This window comes from Panthera onca, chromosome D2 (genome assembly GCF_046562875.1).
Source record: "Panthera onca isolate mPanOnc1 chromosome D2, mPanOnc1 haplotype 2, whole genome shotgun sequence".
Classification (NCBI taxonomy): Eukaryota; Metazoa; Chordata; class Mammalia; order Carnivora; family Felidae; genus Panthera; species Panthera onca.
This window is the reverse complement of record NC_138349.1, coordinates 85161919-85174169: the sequence shown is the minus strand read 5'-3', so window position 1 is coordinate 85174169 and position 12251 is coordinate 85161919. Positions and strand designations below refer to the sequence as shown.

The following is a 12251-nucleotide window of genomic DNA, read 5'->3' as shown; positions in this document are numbered from 1 at the left end:
CTTCCTTCTGTCTATGAATGGTCCAAAAAACTCTCTTAATAAACATACAAATGCATATACAGAGAGATATAGTATAATATACATACTAGCTTATCCTGAAGTAGAGTGATAAATATTTTCATCTCAGTTTTAAGTATTTTTTACAGGTTGGCTTACCAAACATTTGGCTTGGTTTACTTGGTTTACTTAAAAAAAGAATTGTATTCAATGTATTCAACTGAGAGAGATATCAACATATTGGGAATACATGAGTGTAAACCAACGTCCCTCAATTTCTGGCACAATTTAAATTTTTAAAACATTGTAAATTAATATTTATCTAAATTGCCAAATATTTGGGTTTTTAATGTTAATATTTAAATTTATATTTACCTAAATGATATATTAATGTGTACATAATGTACTTATTAAAATATATAACTTATAAAAAAAAGAAAAAAATATATATATATAATAACTTATAAAGTCAATGGACTATTTCATTGTATTTTTAAAAATACAGTTGAGTGAATTTAGAATACTCTGATCATATCTATTAAATTGTAATGGAATCAGTACTGAAGGATTTTAAAAAATAAGAGTGATAAATATTAAGTAATAAAGCTTATAATAAATAGTCCTTTTTTTTAGCGTGGTTGAATATGTGGATTTTATGATGACATTGTTTTCCAGGTTAATTTTACTTTTAATGACTTTTAATGACTTTTAATTTTATTATTAATTTTACTTTTTATGACTTCTTGAGAAACATGCCATTGACCTGATTCATGTCATAAATGGCCCAGGGACAGTGTTAGGCATGTTGAGGCTGTCCCCAAAGCCAATTGCCTTTTCCTATCATATAGCCTGATTATTTAAGTATAAAGCAACACTTTTTTAAAGATTTTGGAAAGAAAAAAAAAAAAAGGAGGAAGGGAGGAAAGAAAGGGAAGAAAGGAAGAAAAGAATAGAGAAAAAGTATGTTGGTGGGAGAAAAGAGGGAGCAGGGAGGGAAAGAAAATGAAAAGCCCTTTGAATATATTCAAAGGAAAAATCCAAATAATTTTAGGTATTTAGTTATTGTTGCATGTGATATCAAATAAAATGTGGTGCCTTGATACAATGTGATAGAGGGAAAAATTAAAATGTCTCTGGTGGGCTGATGATGCCATAGGAAAGCCACATTCTGTTTATGTGTGGTAAAATCATAGAACAAAAAGTTCATTGACATAGCTAACATATAACATTTATTTTCATATACATACAAATTTATCTGTAATGATTCTCTAGGAAGGGCCTGGTGTTCTGGATAGCAAAATAGTTTAGGCATGTGAGAGACAGCATTCCATAAAACCAGAACTTTTTCTCTTTTTATTTGATCGGTTAAAGCTGTACTTCAGGATGGACCATGAATGTGCCGGCTTTCGTCAAGAGCGTGTGTGGTGTATAATGAACATACTTAAAGTTTCTTGGTCACTAATCCTGTGATTGCCCTCAGAATTTTGGTTATACTACGGACAGAATGGGTGCCGAATCTAACAGAAACCCTGAAATGTCATTGCTGAAACAGTTTGTGCTGTCATCTTGCTCTTTCTTCATTCATTCCTCACGGGATATGTGTTCCGGAACTTCCCTGGGCGGAGCCCTAAGGCAGGATTTACAAGGGCTTCTAATTCTAGAGCATTTTTCCCAAGTAACTTTGCTCAATTGTATCGCTATGCATTTTCATGTCAAAGTGTTCCTGTCGGATAGCATAGATGAATGTTAAGTTGGGTTAATGTGTAAGGACCTATGTTTTAGTATGAGCTGTGTTTCATCTGAGTAATAACACTGCAATGTACTATCTGAGGAAATTCTGGAAACTAGATAACTCTTAAAGACTTGATTTTCTTTTTGTAAAATATGGTTACTACTCATGCCAACTCCTGAATTTCTTGTAAGCATAAACATGAGAATGCATGAAATGAACATTCTCTGATAATGTAGTAAAGTGCACAAATGAACAGCTGACAACTCCTGTCATTATCATTTTTTTTTTAATTTGAGTATATTTGACACACAATGTCCTATTAGTTTCAGATGTACAGCGTAGTAGTTAAACAACTCAAGACAGGGGCACCTGGGTGGCTCAGTCAGTTAAGCGTCCAGTTTCGGCTCAGGTCATGATCTCACGGTCCGTGAGTTCGAGCCCCGTGTCGGGCTCTGTGCTGACAGCTCAGAGCCTGGAGCCTGCTTTGGATTCTGTGTCTCCCTCTGTCTCTGACCCTCCCCCCATTCATGCTCTGTCTTTCTGTGTCTCAAAAATAAATAAACATTAAAAAAAAATTTTAAATAAATAAATAAATAAAAATAAACAACTCAAGACATTATCTGTGCTTACAAGTGTACTTACTCTTTGTCACCGCACATCACTATCACAGTACCATTGGCCGTATTCCCTGTGCTGTGCCATTCATCCCTGTGACTTATTTATTCTATAATAGAAGCTTGTACCTCCCTGTCCCCTTCACCCATTTTTCCTACCTCCCCTCTGGCAACCATCTATTTATTCTCTGTGTTTATGGGTCTGATTCTGCTTTTTGTTTGTTTATTCATCTGTTTTGTTTTTGAGATTCCACATGTCAGTGAATCATATGGTGTTTTTCTTATTCTGACTTATTTCACTTAGGTTCAGCCATGTTGTCACAGACGGCGAGATCTCATCCTCTGCTATGGATGAACACTATTCCAGGATACATATGTAGCATGTATATAAATACAAACACAAATATAAATATAATACAAATATAAATATAAATATAAATATAAAGCATACGTATATTCTTCCAATTGATGGGCACTTGAACTGCATCCATATCTTAGCTATTGTAAATAATGCTTCAGTAAACATAGGGGTGTGTATATCTTTTTGAATTAGTGTTTTTGTATTCTTTGGTAATTCCAGTAGTGGAATTACTGGATCATAGGGTAATTTTACTTTTAATTTTTTTAATGTTTATTTATTTATTTTGAGAGGGGGGTGCAGAGAAGGACAGAGAAAGAGAGAATCCTAAGCAGGCTCTGAGCTGTGTGCCCAGAGCCCAATGTGGAGCTCTGTCCCTCGAACTCTGAGATGGTGACTTGAGCCTAAACCAAGACTTGGACACTTAATCGATGGAGCCACCCAGGCACCCCTGTAATTCTCTTTTCAATTATTTGAGGAACCTCCATACTGTCTTCTTGAGGGGCTCTACCAGTTCCATTCCCACCAACAGTACACGAGGGTCCCTTTTTCTCCATATTCTCACCAACACTTTTTGTTTCTTGTGTTTTTTGTTTTATTCTGACATGTGAGAGGTGATACCTCATTGTAGTTTTTATTTGCACTTCTGTGCTGATGAGTGATGTTGAACATATTTTCATGTGTCTTTTGTCCATCTGTGTGTCTTTGGCAAGTGTTTTTTCATGTCTTCTGCATATTTTTAGCTGGATTATTTGGTTTTTTGGCCTTAAGGTGTTTAACTTCTTTATATATTTTGGATACTAACCCTTTATCAGTTATGTATTTGCAGATGTCTTCTCCCATTCATTAGGTTATCTTTGAATTTTGTTGATTGTTTGCTTTGCTGTGCAGAGATTTTTATTTTGATATAGTCCCCATAGTTCATTTTTGCTTTTGTTTCCCTTGCCTGAGGAGACATAGTTGGAAAAATGTTGCTGTAATGAATGTCAGAGAAATTAACTACCTGTGTTCTCGTCTAGGATTTTTATGGTTTCAGGTTTCACATTTAAGTCTTTAATATATTTTGAATGTATTTTTATGAATGGCATAAGAAAGAAGTCTGGTTTCATTCGCTTTCATGTTGTTTCTAGTTTTCCCAATATAATTTGTTGAAAACACTGTCTTTTCCCATTGCATACTCTTGCCTCCTTTGTTTAAGTTTAACTGATCATATAATTGTGGGTTTATTTCAGGTTCTGTTTGGTTCCATTCATCTGTTTGTCTGTTTTTGTGGCAGTACAGTCATGTTTTAATTACTTTATGTAGTATATTTTGAAAGCTGGGATTGTACTACCTCCAGTTCTGTTTTTCTTTTTCAAGATAATTTTGGCTCTTTGGGGTCTTTTCTGGTTCTATACAAATTTTATGATTGTTTGTTCTAGTTCTGTGAAAATATTGGTGGTATTTACATAGAGATTGCATGGAATTTTTTGATTGTTGGGTAGTATGGACCTTTTAACAATGTTTTATTTTCCCAATCCTCGAGCATAGAATACCTTTCCATTTATTTGTGTTTTCTTCAGTTTCTTTCATTGGTATTTTATAGATTTTGAAATAAGGTCTTTCACTTCTTCGGTTAAGTTTATTCCTAGGTATTTTATGACTTTTGGTGCAATTGTAAATAGGATTGTTTTCTTAATCTCTTTTTATGCTACTTCATTATTAATATATAAAAATGCAATGGATTTCTGAATATTGATTTTGTATCCTGAGATCTTACTGAATTAATTTATCAGTTCTAGTAGTTTCTTTTTGTTGTTGTTGTTGTTTTTTGTTTTGTTTGTTTTTGCTAGACTCTTTAGGATTCCATATATAGTATCATGTTGTCTGCAAATAATGGAAGTTTTACTTCTTCCTTACCAATTTGGATAACTCTTATTTCTTTTTCTTGTCTGATTGCCATAGCTAGGATATCTAGTACTATGTTGAATAAAAGTGGTGAGAGTGGACATCCTTGTTTTGTTCCTGACCTTAGTAGGGGAAAAACTCTCGGTTTATAGTTTACATTTTTATATCTCAGAGATGGTTTATATTTATATATTTTAAGATAATTCAAATAGAATAGAAGGAGAAGGTCAATTAAGGGTCCACTGCCGGAAACAAATTGATAGAGAAGACGAAAATGACCTATATTAAGCATGCTTTCATTGAGCTATTGGCAGGACTTGAGGACAGTTCAGTTGTGGAGTCTGAAAGAATGAGAAGGGTCAATGCCTTCCCTAGGCTTTCAGAGAGACCAACTTGGTAAAAGGGTGGGGCCATTGACCTAGAGTGGATTACGTATATGTCTGGGAGAGGAAATCAATATGCTGGTTTGGGATATGTTGAGTTAAAAATAGAACATCTAAGTTGACTATTATATATATTACTTGGGAGTTTAAAGAATGAGCGTAGCCAGAATTTAACTTTGGGAGTTATGAACAAATAGAAGTTGTTTAAAGGACTGGAAGAGGGGCGCCTGGGTGGCTCAGTCGGTTGAGCGTCCGACTTCGGCTCAGGTCATGATCTCACACTCTGTGAGTTCAAGCCCCGCATCGGGCTCTGTGCTGACGGCTCAGAGCCTGGAGCCTGTTTCGGATTCTGTGTCTCCCTCTCTCTCTGTCCCTTCCCCGCTCATGCTCTGTCTCTCTCTGTCTCAAAAATAAATAAAAAACATTAAGAAAAAAAAATTAAAAAAAAAATAAAGGACTGGAAGAGATTGTAGAGTCTAAAAATAGACATGCCCGTGACTGAAGCTTGGGAATGTTTTCATCCTAGGAATTTAGTGGTTCACATAGCATCTGTTTGGGTTTGAGGTCAAATCTACCACATGCCAGCTCTGTGTTCAAATTGTTTACTTCACCTCAAGGGCTGGCTTAAGCACTGAAAAGATTATACTGACACACCAGTGTCACTTACTATAATTCAAAAAAAGACCTACCTAAACCCTAATGTAAGTGAGGATGTCCAACAATCTTGACTATTTTTATTACAGTCTAAAAGTTTTATCAAATCTTAATTTATTTTTCTAAAAATTATTTAACTATCCCGACTTATCTTGGTCTATAACTGGGACAAGTCAGCATCCTTTAACTCCCCATAAGCCTCAAGTTCATTAACTGAAAATTTAAAAAAATGGGTGGTAGAATATATATGTGTCATCTTTACTATGCTTCTTGCACATAGTAACCATTCAACAAAGGTTAGGCATCATTATTTTACTATTATTACTATCACCGTCATTAGTAATGATATCCTAAAGGATTGTTAGTTACGAGGATTAATTTATCTATGACAAAACCTAGGTGTTAAACAGCACAGAGCAGATGGTACTTTCTGTCTCCTCCCCGTCCGTACCTATCCTTCCACTTTACAAGTCTTCCAGATCTTCGGCATTTCATCATGCTCTGAGTGTCAGAGTTCAGAAAAGCACAATGAAAGAACATAATTTAGAATTGTCTTAGAAGTTAAACTGTTAAGCACACATGGTGTTTCGGTCGGGTGAGATTCCTACAATTAAAGGAAAGTGGAAGAGAAGACGCTCAAGGCAGCCAGTAGTTTATTCTTTCACATAAATCGTTTTCAGTAACAGGTGGAGAGGCTGTGGCATTTCACACGTGGAAGTGTGATGGTTTAATATGATCTTTTGCTTCTAAAAGGCCATGCATTTTATAGATCAGTTTTGCATCATCGATACTCTTTGTTTTCATTTTGTGAAGAGTAAATTCATAATATATAATTTCATTCTAGGGATTACCTGCAAGTCGTGTGAGGTACAGAGTAGATGATGTCCAGTTTCCTTATCCTGCTAGTATTTTTGACGTAGAAGAAGATTCTGGAAGAGTAATAACTCGAGTCAATCTTAATGAAGAACCTACGACAATTTTTAAGGTCAGTGCAGTGTTTCCCTTACATGGTCTGTATGATATTTAACTTCTGAGAGTTCAGTTTAACAGATGGCTGTACAAAATAATTTAAATTACAAAATAATATATTTTTTAACCACATAGATATTTAGAGAATCAGATAAGCAAAAGAAAAAAGAACACTTGATATTTCACATCTTGGAGATAACTAGAATTTACCATTTTAATATCTATCCTTATGATGACACTCCATGCAAATGCAAGTGCACACATAACGTGTTTTCAAATAATATGATCAAATAAAGGACACCTGGGTGGCTTAACCTCAGTCTGTTAAGCATCTGACTTTTGGTTTCTGCTCAGGTCACGATCTCATAGTTCATGGGATCAAGAATTGCATTGGGCTCTGGGCTGACAGCTCAGAGCCTGCTTGGGATTCTCTCTCTCTCCCTCTCTCGGCCACTCCCCCACCTTGCTCACACATGCACACACCCTCTCTCTCAAAATAAGTAAATAAACTTAACAAAATGAATAAATAAATAAATAAAATAACATGATCCTATTATTCATACTGCTTTTTTAACTTCATAATATATTGCCCATGCCAATAAATACTGGTAGTGGTATTATTTTAATGGTTATATGATGTTCTATTGTATGAATCCACTATTATTATTTTGTCTAATACTTTGTTGTTGGATAATTAGGCTGTTTCTAATTTTTTGTCATGATAAAATTTGCTGTTGTGAACCTCTTTGTGCAATAACTTTTGCTGCTGACCCAATTTCTTTCCCTTAAGTACCGAGACGCAGAATTGTTGGGTCAAGTTTACGTACCCATGATAAGTTATACTTCCAGAAAATTTGAAATAGTGCTACCCTTCACTATTACCATAAATAATCTATTTTATTAAATGAGCATTTCCCTTTTCTGTAATTACTTAGAATACTTTTTTCATTGTTAATAAAGCCTCTGACCCTGCAATGAGGAAATGCCCTCATCGGTTGACCTTGTGGGTGTCATGGGTACCATGCCTCACATAATCCTACCACTGTTGGGAGAAATTGTTCCATTTGTAAAATATTAACCCAAGGCTAAATCATGGGCTGCAGGATGATCCTTAGTTATGGCTTCATGGTCTAGGTTGAACTGGTTTAGATTAGTAGCTGTAGCTTCCAAAATTATACACATTCTGGACAAACACATAGTTTTGAAAATATTTAACATTTCTTAAATAGAAGAATTATTCTTGACATAATATATGTTATCAAAAAATCAATTATAAATTATAGTAATAAATATTATATAGTTGTTCCATCTTGAAATGAAAGCTTTTCTGCATTTTGCATCATTGGAACTGTTTCTACTATGCAGTGGGGACTTGGTTGTCTATATTTTTAAGAGAGTGTATATCTAAGGGTATTAAACTGGAAAGATTTCCAGTTTTATCCTCCAGAGTGAAGTATTTCTGCCCTATAATCTTGCAGACAATTAATTCCCTGGAAAAATGAATTTCTTTTTATAAGCAAGCTAATTAGCTTTTTGCTATCGATGTGACTGAATTTAACACTTTTTAAATAAGTGTTGGTGCTTATAATGGCACATGTTTTACTGTAGGCAGCAGTGGGGTTGTGTAAGAGAAATCAGTTTAATCATTGGAGAGATGTCGCATTGTCTACCTGTTTTTACTGGTAGTGTTTTATCATAGAGTTAGTAACTCCGCTTCTTTGAGTTTTCTTGTCTAAGAAATGAACATAAAACATCTACATGGTGGGACTGGTGTAAAGATTAAGTGAGAATATATGTAACATATCCTAGTACAGTGGTTGTGACCTGGCAGTGAGGACATGATCACTGCGCCTCCTCTGGGGCCAGGCAGTCCAAAGATTAAAATGATGCCTTCTTTTCTTCTCGTTAATAATCTTTAACATGAATTTTTATTACTTTTTAAGTTGGTGGTCGTCGCTTTTGATGATGGTGAGCCTGTGATGTCCAGCAGTGCCACGGTGAAGATTCTGGTCTTACATCCTGGAGAAATCCCACGTTTCACACAAGAGGAATATAGGTATTGATTTCCATCAGTTTTTGTGATATGTAAAGTTTTTTTGTTTTGCTTCGTTATGGCCTCTCAAAACTGCTGCGATAAGAATTGATCAATGAATGGTCCTTCCCATTCTAGTTTAAGTTTTTCTAAATTAACATAATATTACCCTTATTTTAAAAGTTGATATTTAGTTGACATGACAGTTTAGTCTATAAAAATATCAGCTTTCGTAATGCTTTGATGAATAATGGATGCTTTAAAAATAATTAACACAGTCCTTGAAAAATACATTATATTTTGGGGTTTAAACTGCAACTATTTAATGATCTCCATGGCGAGAAGTAGGCATTTAGTTTCATGTTATTGCCAGAGACATAATTTGACATCTGTCTGAAATGATATTTCTCACATAACCAGTGAAAGAGAGAGGGAGAGAATGTATGTGTGTGTTTATGTGTATAATACATATTGCATATTATAATATAGAATTAGCATATATACTGTCTTAAGTCAGGATGCCATAATAAAATGCCACAGAAAGAAGGGCTCAAACAAATTTATTTCTCACTGTTCTAGAGGCTGATGGTCAAACTCTGGTGAGAGCTCTCTTCCTGGCTCACATAGAGGAAAGTGAGAGAAAGCAAGCTAATCTCTGGTATTCGTAAGGGTGCTAATCCCAAGATTAGGGCCCCATCCTCTTGTTTCTAAAGGGCTTACCTTCAAATACTATGCCATTGAGGGTTAAGGCTTTTTAGGAGGAGAGTCCACAGTATGTGTGGATGGATGGCTAGATAGATAGATTAAGATAGATAGAAAGATAGATAGATAGATAGATAGATACATAGATATTCTTAGGAAGTGAAGAATTGAAAAAAATAATAAAACTAAATTTACTAGATTTTATGTTTGCACATTACTGTAAGATTTATAATGCTTTCCTGACAATAGAGTACAACTTTCTTTCATGATACAGTTTAGTAGTTTGCTCTATTTAGAGACAAAGTCAACATTACATAATGATGCTAATTAGGACTCAAGAAGAAGGAAGACTTCATATAATAGAATACTTTATCAGATTCTAAAATTTGTATTATTATTGCTTTGATTTATTACTTTCATAATTTCTAAGAACTACGTGAGAATTGTGAGTTAGAGCAAGGTCTGAGATACTGGAAGGCAGATGACACGTCTGGGAACATTTACCATGCTGGCCAAGTAGTGTTTTGCTTTATAAAAAGTTGCCTTTGCAATATTCAAGCAATAAATTAAAGTATATAATTTTACCAGAAAACTCTACATAACATATATGTAAATCACTGAGATGGAAAATATATTTAAAACTTGGGGCTCCTAGGTGGCTCAGTCGGTTAAGCATCTGACTTCAGCTCAGGTCATGACCTCACAGTTTGTGGGTTTGAGCCCCATGTCGGGCTCTGTGTTGTCAGCTCATAGCCTGGAGCCTGCTTCGGATGCCGTGTCTCCCTCTCTCTCTGCCCCTCCCCCAATTATGCACACACGCACGCACTCTCTCAAAAATAAATAACCATTAAAACTATTTTTTAAAAAAACTGTATTTAAACTGTTAAGCATTCTTGGTCAGTCTGTTTGAAACACCATTTTCTTCCTTATGTCCATCCTTACCAATTCCCCTTTTCTTTTGTTGTCATGGTAACCTGTGAACTCCAGTTCTTTGCCAAGGTGCATGTGGTTTTCTGCTTCTAGAGCCCTTCCTTGAACGTGTTTATTGTGGTCACGTCAAGAACCCAAATGAATGTGAACTCACTTGCGTTTCTCCCCAACTTACCTAGATTCAACATTCATAAAAAATGTACTTACTATTTGGGATGGGTCCAAAAATCCTTCAGAGTTTCAGCCGAGCAAAATCCCAACCTGTGTTCTCCCAAAGTTCTCCTCCCATCTAGTCCATCCTTGGAACCCCAAAGAAGGCCGGAGTGATGATGCCTAATGCTGTCCTTTCGAATAGGCTCTGTAAATGGATCCCCCTTCTCTGGGTTTTCCTCTGCTGCTCATTCCTCTTAATAGCAGTATGCCTCCAGACTTCGGGAGCACATTGCTTGTTAACTCTGTTAGCCAAACATTGGGGCATGAATGTCAAGGTCGTAGGTCTCATCAGGGCATTGTTCATTTAGCTTTCTTTTTTTAAGTACCCTTATTCATGCCACTTTTTAAGAATAAAAATGTTTTGTTCAGTGAATAATTTACCATTCCTTACCTTGTTGGCATACAACTACTAACTGCAAATAGATTCTATTAATAAAGTTGTTAACTTAGAGAAGAAAAAACCCACCAATTACTTGGTGCTAAAACTAAGAGGAGTGACATGAGCTTACAGGGAAGAATTTTTGCCCTTTCTGAAGAACATTTCTAACATTTGCAAATAGTGCCCTTGACTGTCCCAATTCGTGAGTTCCTCTGACACAAAAGGGAGGTTTGGTAATCTTGTTGTATCCTACAGTTTATGAAGAAAGTCCTAAGAATCGATGTAATTGCCATAATGGATTCAGTAGGACTAGGGCACTGAATGGGATTGTTTTCTTTTTTTTATCGGACACTTAGAAACCTTGGATAAGAAAAAAGTTGTATCAACCATTGGCAGAAGACACTACGTTTTGAATAAGACCAATAATTGAATTTAAATGTTTAAGTAACTTTGCATATGAGTTAAAATGTAGAATGAACTATTAAAAAAAAAAAAAAAGACCTAGGGCTGATCTTCATCAGTTCTCTCTCTGTGCTCTTGATTGCAAGTATATAGTGAGTCTGGATCCCTCCCAGTCTTTCCTTCTTCCTCCTGGGCACACAGCTAGACTCCACTTCCCAGCCTAGCTTGCTAAATTGAGCTGTAGGACTGAGTTCTGGCAAATAAAATGTGGAAAAGTATGGTCTGCACTGTTTCCTGGCCTTACTTAACCTTTTCCCCATATGGACAGTGAAATGGAGAAAACACCCAGAGACGCTTGGGAGCCATGTGTTGACAACTTTGAAATATAACAAGAAAGGAGCCTAGGCCTTTGAGTCACAGATAGGAAGAGGAATACTGAACTAGGAATGACATATGTTTACATATATTACATATGACTTTTTTTCAAAATCATTTATAGCCTTGGCCAGATGCACATAACTCCCAGAGATGCTAAACAATGTTATTAGACCTTTACTATCGGTATGATCCCTTGTGTTGGAATTGAATGGTGGAAGAGTATTTCACTTTGGCATAAAGATTATTTTGAACTAAAATCACTTAAAAAGTACCAGCTGCAGGAAGGACATTCTAATCTCCCTTTTACTTCCTAAACACAGGACCTATAAACTCTGATGTGAAGGATGCCCTCCGTGTACCACCAGGAAAAATGTTCTTTAATGAGGAGTCAAAGCCAAGAGAGCTGATACAGACAGGACTTGTTAGAATAATTCACATCACCCTCCGGGCTCCTTCTAGAGTTTAATTTTCCGCAATGACCTCTCCCTGTTCATCCTAATACAAAAGTATGTTGGCGTTGCCATTTCTCTGGATCTTCATTGCCTCATGAGGGCTCTCCTGTCACTTAAAACTTATATAAATGTGTATGTTCGCTCCTACTAAAGTGACTTACGTGTGTTT

At 35.7% G+C, this 12251-nt stretch overlaps 1 protein-coding gene across 6 annotated transcripts in view; it reads left to right on the top strand.

Moving 5' to 3' along the window:
- The window catches only part of PCDH15 (protocadherin related 15), a 1703323-nt gene that overhangs the window by 1531913 nt on the left and 159159 nt on the right, over positions 1–12251 (top strand). For all 6 annotated transcript variants that reach the window (XM_078434112.2, XM_078434113.2, XM_078434110.2 and 3 more), the window contains 2 exons: positions 6470–6610; positions 8538–8650. In XM_078434112.2, the coding sequence (XP_078290238.2) occupies positions 6470–6610; positions 8538–8650 (254 nt within the window). The remainder of the gene's footprint in view (positions 1–6469; positions 6611–8537; positions 8651–12251) is intronic.